The following is a 17,435-nucleotide window of genomic DNA, read 5'->3' as shown; positions in this document are numbered from 1 at the left end:
TTTTCTAGTGTTTAAATGATCAAAGCTGAAACACCTGCTTTGCACTCTCCCAAAACACCCCACTCCCCTGTGGGGTTCTCCCTGGCCGCAGCGGTATTGGCTCCTGAAGGCTTTCGATGATTGTTTGCTGACCCAAAGCCTCAAAACAGTCAACTGTAATTCTCCTGAACGGAACAAACCTGCTCCAGGCCGTGCCTAGTGTCAGCTGTGGGGTGGTGGGTGTGAGCCCTGGTGGTCACCCCAGTGTGGAGGTGGTGGTCCCCAATGGCCAAATGGAGCAGCTGCAGCCCCTCATCATAGGGAACGTGCCTGGAAGCCCCCCCCAAATAACAGGAGGCACCCCAGGGGGGAACACCCCAAAAGGAAGAGGCTGCTGTGGCCCCACGAGCAATGCCAGTGTCCTGGTGGCCATGCAGAGATGTGAAAAAATATCAGACTTTCAGGTGCTGACTGGCTTAACAAAAATCTGTATGGATTTTTTTGAAATTTTATTTTATTTTTTGGTTTAGTCTTTCATTTAAAAGATTTACATCACTATGGAAACTGATACTAAGACACATTTGTCTCTGGCTTTCTTTAAAAATCCGTTAGTTCCTGTTTGATCTTTAGATGTAAAGGCACACAATAAAGCTTTATGCATTTATTAAAATATACAGATTTTGGTAAATTTAGAATTTGTTTTTCTTAGTATCTTGATAATATATATCTATTATATGTATAGTCATCAACAACACAATCATTTGAAAATAAAAATCACTCCATAACATATCTGCATATTTTTTTTCTTTCTCATGACACACTACAAGACCCCATTGTACAATGCACCAATGGGCTTTTGGAAACCACAACAAAAAAAAAATAATAGAACGAACTTTTTTTTTTTTAACAAATACATCAATTTCATACCAGAACTGCAGAGAATTGTTACACCAGAAAGTACCATCTGCAAAAAAAAAAAAAGCAAGATATACATCAGAAAGACCGAACAAAACGAAGTGAAGATCATTTACAAGCTGGATTTACAACATCCCATGTCGTTCGGAGGGTGATTTCTCTGCTGCGTGGAGGATGCCGGCGTGCTGGGCCTCGTGCCGGGTGGTCGTAACCGTGCGGAGTGAATTTGTGGAGGGACTGAGATCTTATAGAGTCGGTCTGGAAGATTTGAGGTATTTATGCTCCGTCCGTATCGTGCGTTGGGCCCCCCGGGGAGGGTGGTCAGGCATGGGGGGGCTGTGTGCCCCTCACCGGTGGGTCCTCCTGATGGGTCAGGGCTGTGAGAACCTCCCTGAGGGCACCCGAGGGGAAAGGCTGGATTTGGGGATTACAGCAAGACGAGATTTTGCACCTCCTTCCAGCACCTGAAACTGCCCCTCGGGTGATGGACACGGCTGAACATCTTGGCTTTTGCAGCTTTTGCTTGTGCCCACAGAAGACCCCAATGCCTGCTACAAGGAGAAGCGTGCCAGCTCCCAAACAGGGGCTTGGACCTGCATGTCCTTTGATCCTGCAAGACCCAACCTGTGGCTTGGCCGGTTCTCCTTACACACCTCCATGAGGTGAGATGGGGTGGTCTCGGGAGGAGGGTATAGCTCCCACCCCCTGGCACGGCACGGTCTGACATCAGCCCATCTGTGTCGGACTGTGCTCTGACATCAGATGCTGTTTCCCACTAGTCCCGGTGACATGGTGCAGCCGTCCAGCACCGGCACTGCCACTAGAAGGAGGAGGAGGATGGGTGAACAGGAACGAGAGCAGCCAAAGCTTCACTCAGTGCATGGATCCAATGGAGAGGTTCCTACAGACACCAAAGAGCAAGGGATCAAGCCCTCATTAAATTATACTCCATAACTAGAGTGAACATGACAACAGACACTGGTTCTGTAGCAAGAGATTAAGGCTGCAAAAGGAATAACAGGCTTCGATTCAACAGGGTCCTTGGGCACGAGTTTGTGGTTCGGCAGATGCCTAAATACCGCGTGGAAGTTGGACGAACACAACTACCTTGGATATGGTGTAGAAGAAGAGCTGGTAGGAAAATAGCATTGGTCTTTCTCCCTGAAAACCTAAAGCCAGACCTGTGAGGTGCCATCTCTCTTGAGTACTTCTAAGGCATCGAGGACGAGAGCAGCCCAGCATGTGTGAAAGCCGACCTTTGCGAGAGGAGCTCCGCACTGCCAGGTTTCCCGAGCTGGCCCGTGAGCAGTGCACACATTGCAAACACCCTTTCTGCGGGACACACTTGGGATTTCTGCTTGTAGAAGCCATGGTAGGGGAGGGCAGCGGGAGGGGACGCCAGAGCGAAGCTTTACAGGCCCTTTTGCAAAATCCTGGCTCCCATCCTGAAGCACTTGCTGAAGTCAAACTTCCCTTGGCTCGCCTGGAGTGCTCTGGGTTAAGATCTGCAGAATCGGTTGCCCTTCTCCGCTGGGAAAAGGAGTCTAGTTTGTCACCAACTGGGACAGGAGCTGCAGGAAAGCTTTTGCAGCCATGGACAGTGCCTCTCCATCAAGGCCTTGAGGCCCGGGAGCGCTGGGGGTGAGTGCAGGTCTCAGAATCACATGTTGGAAACCCTGCCTCATGCCCGGTCAATGTTAACTTGTCCCCTGGGATGCCAGCAACAGCCCCTGGGAGTGGGGGCTGCTCCAGGGGATGGATCCGGCTGCAGCCTTTGGCAGCCGGGAGGAGGATGGGTGTCACTGTTTGATGGGGTGCTTTCTTGGTTATTATTTATTCAAAAAGGTGTTCCTCCATTGCAGTGTTTTAAACTAAGCACATTGGTGCTGGGCTCCAGAACTGGACCTGCCACTAATTGCTGACTCAGCAGTCTGTGCTAGGGGACACCAGTGTCTGCGACCAAACCTCATCACCACCAACGGTGCTGTGGGGACGCTGGTGGCAGGGGACCTGATGGCACTTCTGGGGCTCATGGCCATGCTCAGGCCGTACCGGAGGGTCTAACTTTGAGAACGTCCACCTAGTGACCACCTCTGCCCTGCCAGCTCTGTTTAGTTTCAAACTGAAATATGGGCACTTGCACAACAAGCAGCGTTTCTTTTTTTTTTTTTCATACAGCATCTACCAAGCCAGGATCAGAAAGAGAGAAAATGGTACAAGGTAGAGATGGAAGCAGAGAGGGAGTTTTCAGCAGCTGAGTCCTCTTTGCTTGCCACGTGTGGCCCAGCCCTGCCAAGATGTGGCTGACCCATGGACATTTTGCAAGGGCACAGATGCATCCCTGGAGAACCGAGGCCATAGCGAGCGCAGAAATGTGCCCACCGCAGCGAGGGAATTATGGTGCAGTCATTTTTGTAAAGACACAACATGGTGGAAACAGTGCCCAGCCTCAGACCAGCGATGCTCAGAGAAATGGTGAGCGGTCCTCGTTGACCATTCGTGTGAGGTGGGTTGAGCCAAGAGAAGGTTACAGCCCTCGCTGCGACCAGAAATGGGACCAAGCTCCCAACTGCAGATTTGTGATGTTTGGCCATGCTGAGACTTCAAGGTTTGGTTGAGACATGGGCTAATTTTGAATCGTAGTATTTGGGACCCTTGGATTTGGGGTGTAGGGATGAATGTGCAGATAGCACTGCTGTATGCACCGAGTGCCTTCGCACCAGAATGGACCATGGAAATGCTGCGTGATGGGACCAACACCCCTGGATCTATCTCCGAACTGCTCCCTTGACAGGGGTTGTCCATCTCCATTTCGTACCTACCCATCTGTCCCTCTGGCTCAGCAATTATTTCTAGGTGGTTCAAAGAAAAAAAAAACATACGTACTAGGAAAGTGCCAGAAATCTGAGAGTGGCATCCCACTGCTGCAGCCATCAGGTGGACATTCCCCACTGACAACTCGTCTCGTCCCCTCATGCAGCTCCTTCCACCTCCCAACGCCCTCCCAGTTTGGCACATCTTCCACTCCACTGGTTCCACCGGTGCAGCTGGTGCTGGGAGATCGACCAGTGCCGGGGAATCTGCCGGCATTCACCAGAGTGAGCCCCGACTGGTGGAGCTGGGACGGGCCATGAGTGTTTGGTTCGGGGTCAACAGCAGTCGCAGAGCGTGTCCCGAGGACCAGAGGTGAGCGGAGTGGTGGTGGAGGACCCGGGGAGGATGGGACGGGATGGGGGAACCGCGGGGACTCTTCCTCATCGGCTGGGCAGCGCGGTGCCCCGTTGCCCGCCCTGCTACTCAGGCGAGTAGTCCAACTCATCGTTGGCGATGAGAGCCTCCGACGGCGGTTTGTGCCTGCCTTTGCTTTTCGATCTGCTACTTGTCCGATGGCTTTCCTTTGCTCCCGCCATTTGCTGGTACGAGAATCCCTTGTCCTCAGAGGGACCCCAGCCTGGGTAACCCTCACCCTCAGTAGCATAGGAGAAGCCGTCATCCACAGAGAAGGGGTCGACGTCCACGTCGTAGCGCTGGTAGGTGCTCTGGTGGAGGGCCTCCTCCCGGGCGCTGATCTCCAGCGTGCTGTTCCACATCCCGTAGCCAAAGTAGATGAGCAGACCTGTGGTGGGCAAGAGGGAGAGGATTGGAGCCATGCCCCAAAATAGCACCTGCCCCCCAAAATCCACATCAGGGTTGAGTCAGGGACCCAGCTCCGCTCACCATCAGCCTCCTCCCACCCAGCACCAGGCTGGCTCCAGCTGATGAGGGTTAAGTGTAGGTAGATATATCTTTATTTTTTAAGCTAGTGTATGTTGTAGTTGATGTCTGGTTTTTGAAGCTGTCCAGATTGTGTTTTTAGGTCGCCATCTGTGACCTGAGGGCTGAGTGTTTTAAATATCAGCTGGGATCACTGCTGTCCACCTCCTTGTTCCATCTGCAGGTCAGGTGGGACAGCAGTTCCCTGCAGATGCATGAAGGCTCCCAACCGCCAAGGACCCTCATCTCCACCCCGTTACCCTCCCGGCTACCCTCTTCTCTCTGGAGATTTCTCACTCTTGCAGTCTCTCTCCTGCTGGTGGTGCTCACAGCTCTGTGTGCCCCAGAGTTGTCAGGATGAGTGTATTTGGTGTCAAACCATCTTTGAAACATGTTCTCCTCCCCTCAGGGGTTTCATTTCATCTTCTCCCTCTAGCCCTACACAATCTCACCTTCTCACACCAACGCTTTCCACAGAAGCAAATGTATCTGAGATCTGATGTCCAGTGGATCCTGGGATTAACCTATCCCAGACACGTGCATAGAGAAACACAGACTTCTCTGCGTGCCATGGACTGGCCATAGAGTTGGCCTCACTGGCCTTCACTGAGGTGAAAACCAGAATCTGTGTGGCAGGACCACATATCTCTAGGGGAAAAACAAATAGGATGTGCCTCCTGCAACAGGTGAGCAGCCCTGGGTGGGATCGGTGGAATCCATCACACCTTAACGGAGTAGCTTAATTGACTTGTTGCCATTGGTCACAGCTGAAGAGGTGTCGATGTACCCAGAGGAGAAATTATTTAATCACAGGAGATTAAATTGATGCTTTGCAGTAATTTTTGCTTCCAGGTAGAAGGGCTTTCCCTGGATTCGCAGCTTCATCTGTTGCCTTTGAGGGCCAAAAAGATCACGGAGTATGTCTTCTCCAGCCCAAAGAGTGCATGTGGCAGCTACTGCCCAACAGCTCGGCTTCGGGTTAGGGGACTCTCAGACATGGGGCTTTGCTGTGGGACCTCAGTTGTGCAGGACCGACTCAGGATACTTGCAGTTCTCACCCTGAAGCAAAAGAAGGACCGGCAAAATGGTCCAAACCCATGGTAACAGCCTCTGCCCAAAGAGTGGAAACCACAAGACTACTATAAACAATCTGAGACACCAGAGGGAGGTCCAAGGTTTGTCCATGTCCATCTTCTGGCTCTGCCAAATGAGTTCAAACATCTACACATGTCAGGTGGCACCTGAGAAAAGCACAAAGGCTGCTGAGCCTGGTGTGGTGGATGACTCCTACCTTTGCAGGAGATGACAGCTGACTATAATCCTCATTCTCTTTCCCCACTACTTTCTCCCTCTCAACCCAGGACCGTGAACTCTGCTACCAAAAGGGAGGGCTGCTGGTGGGACACTTGGCCAGGGATGCTTCTTTTGGGTGCTGGCACCATGCTCAGGGTCTGTTGTCTGGAACTGGGGCTCCTGTGGGCTGCTGCAATATATATGTTTACTCATAGGGTTATTATTTCTCTGTAAAGAGTCCTTGGTTTGATATTGTCTTGTCGCTCCAGTTCTCTATCGTGCAGACTTGAGAGTCTTCAGAAGGAGCTACGAGAGCTGCTCTTTTTCTCTTGGGTCTGTGGCCTAAGTGGGCTGCAGTGCAAAGGAAGCAAAACTACAAATGTGCCAGGCTCATGGCTCCGTGCCAGGAAACCTAGATTTGGCAAAAAAAGGTCTACAAGAAAGCCTGTGAATCCCAAGATCCTCCCAGGGATCTTGTTAAGGACTGAGTTAAGGACTTAGACCAAGAAAATGAGATACAGTCCACAGATCTCTTGGCTCTGTCTCTCACAGGGCTGCTGGGACTGGGCAGCTCTGGGCTTTAGAAACGCAGTGCTGAGATTTTGGTGTGGGCTGCTGGAGAGCTCGAGTGGGTGAAATAGCAAGAAAGCAGGCAGAATTCTGCAAGAAACCTGCCTACGAAGTCATTTCCAGAACCCACTTACTTTGCATCCAAAGACTCATCAAAAGTGCCACCTTTGCATAGAGCAGTTTACTTCCATCAAACTGACATTTTCTGGAGGTGTGATTTTCCATTTAACTATGGTTCAGGGGCTTGATTAACCAAGGTTTCTAAGAACTTCTGGATGATTAGGGGCAAATGCAAAGGACTGGGTATATCCCAGCTGAAGAAGCATCAGCCTAAGCTCTCTAATTAGGGAAGTAATTATTAACAGCCTTTCAAAAGAGTGTCGGTTAAAAAATTGAAATAAATGAATCTGGGACTCACCCACAAAACACCAGACAGCAAATCGAATCCACGTGACTGTGGAGAGCTTCAGCATGAGATAGATATTCACCAGCATAGCAAAGGCAGGGACAAAGGGGAGACAAGGTGCCATGTAGGGCAGCTTCTTGGGATTTTCTGGCTGCTGCAAGATCACAAACACCAGCACGGCGATAAGCAGGATCATCAGCACAACGAGGAGGACAGCCCACCAGCTCTGCTCGGAGATGTAGTCTGCCCCAAAAATGATGAAGGAGCAGAAGATGAACATCAGGACGAATAGGAGGAGCACACAGGTGGTGACGGTGTGGCCGGTGGCTGCCGTGGGGCGATCCATTTTCCCCGGCAATCCGAGGTGGATCCTCATTGTGTAGTAGCGAGGGCCGATCAACTTCTTCAGCTTGATGAGGTAGATGTTCTCAGACTCGTCTGCCTCTATCCCTGAAGTCATGTCGACCGTGCCGTAATTGGGGTGATTCACGTTGTAGGTGGATTTATCAGATTTACCAATTAGCATCTCGTTATCCCCCAGCGACGGCAGATTTTTTGCCCCACACGTGTTGGTCGGTGGGCCAGCAAACTCTTCACCTTCGCTCCCCGGGGAGCACGCTTCCTTCTCGCAGTCAGCCAGGATGCCCTCCTTCTTCTTGGTGTGCTCCTCGGAGAGGAATTTGACGAAGCCATCGATGTCACTCTCGGGCTGGTATCGGAGGAGCAGGACACAGACGGAGACCAACGTGTAGGCGAGGAGCGTGCCGATGGACATCATTTCTATCAGGTCCCTCAGGCTGACCAGCAAGGAGAGCAGCGCTGCCAGGAATCCGGAGACGATGCAAGCCACTACGGGAGTTTCTGTGTAAGAACTGACGTGGGATAAAAATCTGGAGGATGAAACATTTGCACAAGGTTAGAATTGCAGATGGCAGTGGTTCCCTGTCGCAGTAACCCTTGTTTGGGTGGAGGGGCCAGGCTCAGAGCTGTGATCCCTTCAGCTCGTGTTGCTTTTTGGTACTTAGACTGCTGACAGTCAGGGACTGGAAATATTGCTGAGATTGGATTTGGAGTTAGATCTGGGTCTAACTGGCTCTGAAATGGGCACTTGGACATTTGCAAATAAATGCCAAGATTTTAAGAGTATAAGCTGCTCTTCTTTGCAAGTAATTCTTGAATTAAATGCTCATCCTCCCATAAGATGGATCTCTAGGTACCAGCACCAAATGAGATTTTTTTTTTTGCACAGATCTCCCCTGAATTTTTTCCTCCTGGATTCTGCTTTGGTGTGTGCCCTGTTCTGCAGACACTGAGCCTGTGCATGCCTGCTGCTCTCTGCAAGGATGGCACCGGGCTGTCAGGGTGCAGGACAGTCCCCGTCCCTCCCAGAATGTTTCCCCTCTGGGTCACAAAGCAGAAAAAATAAATGCCAACATTGGCATGACTGACCTGAAGAGCAGCCCGTCACCAGCCATGGCGTAAATGACTCTTGGCATTGGGAAGAGGGAGCCCAGCAAGCTGACGGTGAGCCCGGCCACGGACCCGATGGCAACAATGAACTTGGCCACATAGAAACCATGGACCACGAACATTTCCATCAGCGGGGACTCGGTGTCGATGGCATCATAAGGCACCATCAGCGTGAGGATGATGCTCACCTGGGGAAGGTGAGGAGAACAGGACACTGGTCAGATGGGGATTTGCAGGGCACAGGAGCTGTGTCTCAGTGACTGGAAAGCCAAAAATTTTCAAGTCTATTTGGGCTTATATCCCTATGTTGCCTGTGGAGGGGATGTAAAATGCTACAGGGGAGGCCTCTAAAGGCAACAAGGCGACGCATTGAACCTTGCCGCAGCGGTGGTGCAGGAGGCTGGTGGGACTCGGTGGGGTCAGTAACACTCGCTGTGGCCACGTTCTTGTGTGGGGACAGCACTGCCCGGGTCACGCGCTCCCCATGGACAGACCCAAACCAGATGGCATTGCCTGGGGCAACACTCTGATCCTGTTTGAGCCAGCGAGAAATCAGTTTTGAGGGAAGCCTGCCATGCTGCAGGAGAGGTGAATTTCTTTGAAATAACCAGAACCATATTTTTTCTCCATCGTGACTCAATTTTGCTCTTTTATGGGGAAAATCCCGGAGTACAGACATGCATTTATTGGGGTGCAGAACAGCTGGATATCTCTCTCTTGTGGACATCCCTGCCTATCCTCCCCCTCACTTGGATCGTCTCCCTTATCTCCAGCAGAGGCAGTGCTGCTTTGCCCAAAAACACAGAGAAAGGTTGCTGGAATCCTGCTGCTCCTTCTTGATGCAAAAATGGCTTTGGATGGGGATGAGGCATGAGTTAAAAAACCCCAAAACGACTGCTGTCATCTCCCCTGCAGCCATTAGAGGGATCTCAGCAGGGTGACAGGAGCCTGGAGACAAACCAGGCTGGGACTGAGGAGAGCCTCCGCAGGACACTGCAGTGACACAGAAACATCAGTTCCCACCAAACAAAGGGCCCTAGTCTAAGTGTCAGACTGGCACCTGTGCTCATGAGGAGGGGACATGAGCCTGGACGTGCTATTTTTTCTTTTATTTTTTAAATATATATATATGCTTGCATATATATTTATGTACACTTATGTACATATAGCTAGTACTTACAGACACATAAGCTGTCAAGCACGTGACGAGCGAGGCCGTGATGGCGTAAGGGATGGAGGTGTTGGGATTCTTTGCTTCTTCTCCGGTGGTAGCGATGATGTCAAAGCCAATGAAGGCATAGAAACACGTCGCAGCCCCTTTGAGCACCTGCGTGGAGGATGGAGCGTCTGAGTGCCAGGAGGGAGGCTGGCACCCAGCCAGGGCGAGGGAGCTGAGCCGAGATGAAGGAGCCCACTTCTGCCGTATCTGAGCCAAAGGGTGAGCGGGGGCAGATCAGGGGGTGCACATACAGAGCTGGGCATTCCCACCTGGGCACTGACCCTGGGAAGACCCCTAACTCCGTGATCTGGTCGAGGGAAAAGGTTTCAGTGTGTTGGCCTGAGTCACTGCAGGCATCTGCAGCTCGCTCGTGGTGAGCCACAAACCTCTGCCCCAATCTGCTGGGAGATCCTGGCAGCGACAGAAGAGACAATCAACCAATTCCAGGTTTGCTTTTGCAATCCTCCACCCCAAATCCGTTTATCTTAGTAGGGATTTGGAGCATGTTTACACGTTTCATCTTAGCAAGATGTCTCATGTGGCAGCAGGATCCGCTAGCAGAGGAAGCAGGAGAGAGCAGCAGCAATCAGATGTGCGCCGCTTTCCAAACAACCTCTGTTTTGCTTGGAAGCTGCAGACAGGTTAGAAGCACGCGTTGGAGCACTTGGATGAGGAATTATTTGTACTGTTTGGTTATTTTTTGTAACGTGATTTTTTAAGAAATACAATATTAGCAAGGACGTTTATAGGGAAGAAACGCTGAAGCAGGTCAAACACTGTGTGGCTGTGAGTGAGCTTATCCGCGGTTGTAAAACCCTCACATGTACCTGGGTACCTAGCTGGGTACCACATGTCCATCCCATCGCTGTCATCCCAGCTGTCTAGTGATGGGGTGAAGTAGCCCCTATGCTCCTGGGGATCTCACAGTTGTGCTGTGGTGGATTTACTTTTACAAGCAATTTGGGAGACAAACAACCAGCTGATAGGGTTGGGAAGACTCTATTGATTTTGATATGCTTTTGTTATGTATGTTTTAAAAATCCGCATTTTTGCCAGGAGGTATTTGGAGGGGTGAGTTAAAGCAAATCAGCTATTTTCTGTTTTCTTTTTTTCATTCCTATTGTATGGCATAAAACATCAAGCACAATCCAGAAGTAAATACGACCTCTGCTCTCCAATGGGCCTCAGTGCTCCTCTCCTCACATTGTTCTCTGGCAGACAGGTATTGATTTACTGAAGGGAGGTGCAGGGACTGTGTGACAGCTTGGGACCCTTTCAATAATCGAGATTCTTGGTTTACTTTACTTTCTTGCTTATTTTTCTGCACAAAACCCTGATGGAGTTGAGCAGTGTAAATCTGAGGAATTATCCTGGGTTTAGGCCAGCTGAGATATTTTCAGTCTCTGTTCATCCTTGGATAAAAACCAGTGCAAGCAAGCTAAAAAAGCCAAATATGTCCAAATTCTCAGTAAGATTTGAGGGAACATCCACAAAATAAGTACTGGCAGGTGGCATTATGAAGTGCTCAAAACAAATGCTTGAGAACATTGTTGTTGAAAACCAGCCAACACAAGTATCTCCCCGTCGACGGAGGCTGAGCCAGCTCCTCCTGAGCACCCTGTCTCGGGCGGCCACCGCATTTCACTCCATGGCCTGGCAATTAGTGGCATTTCCTGGGGTCTACTTTCACGTGGAGTTTGTCTCTCCAGGAAGAGAACTTTATTCTAAGAGGTGGCAGGAGATAACAGGCAAAGCATTTATGTACTCCTCAGGTTTGGTGGGCCAAGGGTGGGTGGATCCAAGCAGCGGTGGAAGTTGGAGGTCCCTGGCCAAAGCACAGGTGGGTTAAGCAGGGTTGAGATTTGAGGAGTGCTGTGTAAGTAGGGTACGAGTAGTGCTGTGAGCAAAGCTGAGTGTGTGGCAGGTGGGTGGCTCTGCTTTGGTGCTGTGTGCCCCTCCGTGTACCCAGGACTTACCCCCGGCCATCCAAACGGCAGGAATTGCCCTTCGGACCAGTTGTCACCTTTGATATAGAAGAGACCAGCAATCATGATGAAGATCCAGACTACCAGGTTAATGACATTGAGCACGTTGTTCAGCCCCACCGAATTCTTCACCCCCATGGCCACGATGATGGTGACAATGACAGCAATGACCAGAGCAAGAAGGTCAGGGTAGGACTCCTCTCCTTTCCCTGGGTAGGAGACAAGAGGTGTGAGGCTTTAAAATATGCTTTTCAGACCCTGAGGCTCTGCAGAACTTCTTGGTCTCACAGTAAAGGTGGTCTGCAGATGTGTCTGCCTCTACTGGCTAAAGCTATTTTATTGAAGTGATAAATCTTGACGCCTCAAGACAGTGTTAGAAGTTTTGGGAGGGCAGCAAACAAAGGATCGAGACCCAGGTTTGCATAACATGTATCTGCCAGGTACTAATTAAAAATCAAACATTAAGTTTTCATGACACAGGCACAGGACAGCTAGCTGGTTTACTTACTGGTAGGAATCATGGACTGTTGCTGGCACTGCTGGTCATACAGGACCATCAAAGTTCTGAATTTCTCCATGGCAGTGTTGCAGACACCAGCTTGAACTCTCCAACAAGGCTCTGCTGTGCCTTAACGGGTCCAAGCAGGGTGCTTGCACTGGGTGAAATCCTCCTGCATGGTCATTAGCCTCTGACGTTCAGCTGATTTTTCTGGGTCCTTATTCTTCTAAACACCAGCTCATCCCAAAAGGGCTTGAAGTATCCTGTATCCCCCCTTCCCCCCTCCCCGAATCTCATCTGCGAACCAGACCGCAAAGTACCAGAGGCAGACGGATGGTAAATAATGAATGAAGCCTAATATCCCTGTCTGACTTCTAACGAGCTTCCAGTTACCCTAATTAACGCAGGGAGCTATGCACGGCGTGACTCACCTAGTCCGTTCAACGTCCCGACGCTGTTGATCATCCAGCGGCTGATGGTGTGGTTGGCCAACGAGTCGAACATGCTGCTGAGGGCGCTGGCACCCGCGGCTGTGCCAATCAGGTACTCCAGGATGAGGTTCCTATGCCACGAACTCCCCCACCGTCACGTAGCTGTAGGTGTAGGCAGAGCCCGTGGTCTTGGGGACCCGCACGCCAAACTCAGCGTAGCAAACGCCTGTTGAGAAAAATACAAAACGACATAAGGAAAACGTGCCTGGAAAAGGGAGAAGTAAAACAGCCTTGGTCTCACCTGCCTAGAAGTGCCAGAAAGGGCTCAGGGCTGTGGTCATCTTAGGAGTCCATGGTGACCTCCCTCCCTAATCGTCTGGCTGAATAAACAGCCCGTTTTCCTATTAAAATCAAGATGTGATGCTTCTTCTCTTTGAGGATACACAGTTCAAAGTAGCCAAACCTTTCCAGCCCATTACAGAAGAGCCTTTTCAGAGGTGTGTGCCTCTGATGTGGGACCTTCCAGCATGGCCAGCTGCAGAGTATGCCCCGACACAAAACCAAAGCTGGGAGGGGGGTTCATGCACAAGGAAAAAAACCTGGCGACACTGGTGGTATGGTCCTTGGAGCCCTGTTTCCCTGCAGTAGCTTTAATGGTGATAGATATCTCTTTTCCCCATCCAAGAATGACACTGTAATATGATTTTTGTAATTCTCCCTGGGATTTTATCCAGTGTTTTATGTGTGGTATGAATATTCTGAGAAGCTCCCAGCGATTCTGGCTGCAGAATCCATCATAGCCCTGGGGTTTGCCAGGGAAAAGTGGTTACAGTGAGACCTGCCAGAGGACAGTGTTTGGGTTTCTCCAGAGCCTTGTGGGGCACAAAGAGGTCAGGGATGGTTACAGGCCTTGCATGGGATCCTGGACCAGTGTTGCCCAGCTTCAGCCTGGAGCAAGGTACCACAGGAGGGCTCCCACAAGGCTACACCTCTCCCTGCCCTGACTGTGCAATCTCCAAACACCCGTTTTTGTTATTGCAGATCCAGGCATGAGCATCGTCCTGATCATCCCTGCTCTCCTCAGCCATGTAAGAGGAGTTTGAAGCTACCTTACACAGAGAACGTAAGTTTTTTAAACACTTAAAAATGTTACATGTGAGTCTCATTCTGAAGCACAGTTGCAAAACTGACTTTGCAGAATGAGAAAAGCAAAGCAAAAAGGAGGATTTAACTGGAACTGTTTGGGAGGAGATTTCAGTAGGCTTCAACACTTTCCAAATTCCTGACGTATTTACTGTGTCAGGACACTTTTTAATAAAAACCTGACCCTGACACATTGCTGCCTTAAAACAATCATTAGCTTTTATTTAAGAGGAATGGATGGACTTAGTCATAAATTCCCCAAACATTAGTTAGAACAAGTGCTGGAAGGGCACACTGCAGCCTGAGTTATTACCGTTGTGTAAACATGTAGTAATTATTGAGTTCTTTATCATCTACTATTCTCCATTTAGAAGATAGTAATTGCTTCAAATTTGCAATCAGTTCAGTATAGAGAGAGGAATGAATAATTTATAAAAACGTTACGAGCTCGCTGCTCTTACTGTAAGTGCAGTTTTTACACAGTACAAACACAGAGTTATTGAATCCTTAAGCTGAATTTGGAGGTGCTTCGTCTCTTGGTGTTGGAGGATTCTTTATATTCGGTTCACGGTTTAACTTGCATGCACGATGCTGGCAGTCTTCTGCAATGGGACTCTTCAAAACTTGGTTTCTGTAAAGCAGGCCCAACAGCAGGAGCAGCAAGACATGCCCATCATCCAGCCCTGCCGACAGTCGTTATTCAAAGCTGATGAAAAATGCATGTGCACGGCAAAGGTAAGACATTCACAGATAACTCCAGGCCTGAATGATTTATGAAACAGGTGCTGTGGTGGGGACAAGTATCTAGTTTCTCTCTCTGATGACCTAAAAAAATCATATAATCTTTCTTGGAGGCAGCTCTACTTTTAGCCAGTGACAAGATAAGGCTTAAAGACGATCGTTATTGATACAGAGTGATAGTGGCAAAGCAAAGATGTTAATACGTGTCAACTGTTTGAGTTTTCAATTACTCCACTAGGATCCCAAAATGGAAAAGTAATCTTTCACCGTGCATTGCGTACAGAAACACATCGTGGATATCGGCATTAGATATAAGCATATTTTAAGAAAATAAACTACTTTCTGTCACAGCATGCAGTCCCCAGTCTGGGGGACAGGTGATGCACGGTCTGCCATCTATCCCTGACTGCCACTGGCCGTACTGGGTGGCTTTAATTAAATCACTTTGCTTTGCCATGCTACAGGTCCTCCATCAGAAACATAGTTCCATATCATAATTTCTTAGGATGCAGATTTTATCTGGGTGCAGATAAAATCATAGTTTATTAGGGTGTATATTTTATCTCACTAATCTCAGGGCTGCAAGCAGGGGCTGGGACACTCTCCTTGCCACAACTCCTTGAATTTGGAGAGAGATTTGGTTTTTTTCTCCCTCCAGTCAAGAGTGTTTGCAAGTTTCTGCAGAAAACAAACCAACATGGTGGTTGTTTGGAAAACGCAGTCTTTTTGCAGAAGGCCATTTCTTTTCCTCGAGTATCAGCTACACTGTGTAACTGGTGTGGCAACATTACGCTGCTGTAATTATGCAGTTATTGACATTATTCAAAAGGACATAAACACAGCTGAACAGTTTGGTCCATGACATTGTCCCTTCCAAGATCCCATCTACAAACGCCCACTTTTCAGGTTTAGGCACCGCAGCTCAGCGCACCCTCCTGGCTGCTGCCTTGCTTTGGGTGTGCCAGGGTGGTGGTGATGGCTCTGGTGTGGAGGCTGACCCTTCCACTGCCGCCTGCTACGAGGCCGCGTGGATATCATGAGACATCCCATGGGGCATTGGCTCGATGGGAGAGATGTTTCAGGTGAAACAAGCCTTCAGGGAGGGGCCTTCCAGCAGCACTGGAGGTAACACCAATTAATTCATGCTCCCGCGCAAGTAATCCAGAGGGACCATCCTTTGTTAGCCAAGAGCAGCCAATTTATCAGGGCAGGTATGCAGCCAAATCCTATTTTCAGCAAGCCACTGAGCCTATCCTTTGTGTTTCATAATTGCTGTGTGCAGGTACATAAAAGGCAGCTCCATAAAGAAAACTGCCTGACAAAAAGGACTCCCATCCCTCCGGCACCACCCCAGCAGCTGATTATCAACTGCAGCTGGAGACCCTCATCCTGGCCCTTGCCCTGCAGCACCTGAAGCACATGCTCAGCTCTTCCCTGCTCCACCATTGTCCACCCTGCATGTTGCTGAGCCTGTTTCTGCATGAGTACCAGGTAAGAGCATGGCAGCATCTTCCAAAACTGTGTGCCTTGATGCTTAAAATCTCCATCCCATCTTGTAGCGGTTCCTGCGGGAGAAGTTTTTCTTTCCTAGCACAGCCTGACGCCAAAGCCTATGGGGCTGCGTGGCAAAGAAAGCCACCCCACACTGGTAACCATCGTGGGGGAGGGCCTGACCCTTGTCTGAGCTGACAGTAAGGGGTTTGCAAAATGCCATCAATGAGGTTGTGTTACTTTAGGAAAAAAGACCACTAAAGGCAGGACTTGTGGCTGGTGGAAAAGGCTGTGGAGTGGGTAATGGGGTTGGGTAAGAACTGCTGATATTTTGCCAAGAAAAGGTTTTGGTCAGACATGGGGGTGAGAGTGGGGAATCCCGGCGGTCGCAGCTGATGGAGGGAGCTCACGGCGTCCCTTGTGCTGGAGGCTTTGTGGGGGCAGGTTGGGCAAAAGCTTTTGTCTGAGAGGTGAATAAAAGGCCTTTCAGTGATGCAATGAAGGAGATTGATTTCATTTAATTTATCAGTTTAATCGATTATACTATGTCTGTAAGTACTCTGACAGGACACATATTGCTTAAACCTGGGGGAAGGCATAACTGGAATTTGACGGGTAGATGAAATTAGAAAAATTCCTATCTGAAGCCAGGCTAAACAGTGTGGAGGTGTTTCCCACCCGCGGGACCTGCCTGGTGGGGCTTTGTCCCAGGGGAGCCGAATGGCTTTCTGGAAGGGTTTCGGTTTTAGCCAAAAACCTCTTGGTGCAGGGATCTGACTCTGTGATCTTCAATACATCAAGGGAAAGCAGGTGATCTAGTGGTTCCGTCTGGCCTTAAAACTATGAGAAACTCCTTAGAATCTGTCCATGCACACTTGCTTGAGCTCAGTGCCTGGCACACTGCGAGTGACCGTGATGTGAGAGCTGAAATCACATCCCCTGTGAGCCTGACAGCCTGTCCAGCTCCTGCACTTTTGCTCAGTTTTACTTGCCAAAAACGTATTGCTGTTACAAACAGCAGCAGCGTCAACCATGAAGCGAGGAATTGGCCAAGGAGACTTATCAAAACACCTCATCCTTCGCAAAACACTTTCCCAGGGCTACAAAAGCAAGGGGAGATGAAAGCTGAGCGGGGAGCGGCGCGGGCTCCTGTTGGTGAAGGCGGGAAGAGCTCCCCGCTGCGGGGCAGGGCTCGTGTTTGGGGTAAAAAAGCCTCTTCTGGAGGACAGTGTGGTGTTTTTTATGGATGAGACCCACCCGGGTTCTGTTTGCTCGTAGTTTGCATCACGGCCAGCAAAACTGTTGCAGAGGAGAGAAAAAGCAGGCAGTAGAAAAGCATAAAGATATTGATGCTCTTCACCGCCTTGGTTAAAACACGGGCAGTTTGGTTCATTTGTTGTGTTGGGATCTCAGATGAGCGTTGGATCTCACTGCACACTCTCAGCTCTTGTTCTGGATTGAACCAGCGGTAAATGTGTCTGAGCTGCTTTGTCACTGGGGGCTGATGGGACACTGGGGAGGCAGGACTGTCAGTGAGGTG

At 49.7% G+C, this 17,435-nt stretch overlaps 1 protein-coding gene across 1 annotated transcript in view; it reads right to left on the bottom strand.

The window, feature by feature from the left end:
* Positions 1–4,187: 4,187 nt before the first annotated feature.
* The window catches only part of SLC7A14 (solute carrier family 7, member 14), a 14,585-nt gene continuing 1,337 nt past the window's right edge, over positions 4,188–17,435 (bottom strand). The window contains 7 exon segments of the mRNA XM_009864886.1: positions 4,188–4,510; positions 6,929–7,806; positions 8,366–8,574; positions 9,567–9,713; positions 11,582–11,799; positions 12,521–12,654; positions 12,656–12,746. Of these exon segments, the coding sequence (XP_009863188.1) occupies positions 4,188–4,510; positions 6,929–7,806; positions 8,366–8,574; positions 9,567–9,713; positions 11,582–11,799; positions 12,521–12,654; positions 12,656–12,746 (2,000 nt within the window).

This window comes from Apaloderma vittatum, unplaced genomic scaffold, assembly GCF_000703405.1.
Source record: "Apaloderma vittatum isolate BGI_N311 unplaced genomic scaffold, ASM70340v1 scaffold6922, whole genome shotgun sequence".
Lineage (NCBI taxonomy): Eukaryota > Metazoa > Chordata > Aves > Trogoniformes > Trogonidae > Apaloderma > Apaloderma vittatum.
The sequence above is the reverse complement of the archived record's forward strand: the minus strand, read 5'-3'. Positions and strand labels throughout refer to the sequence as shown.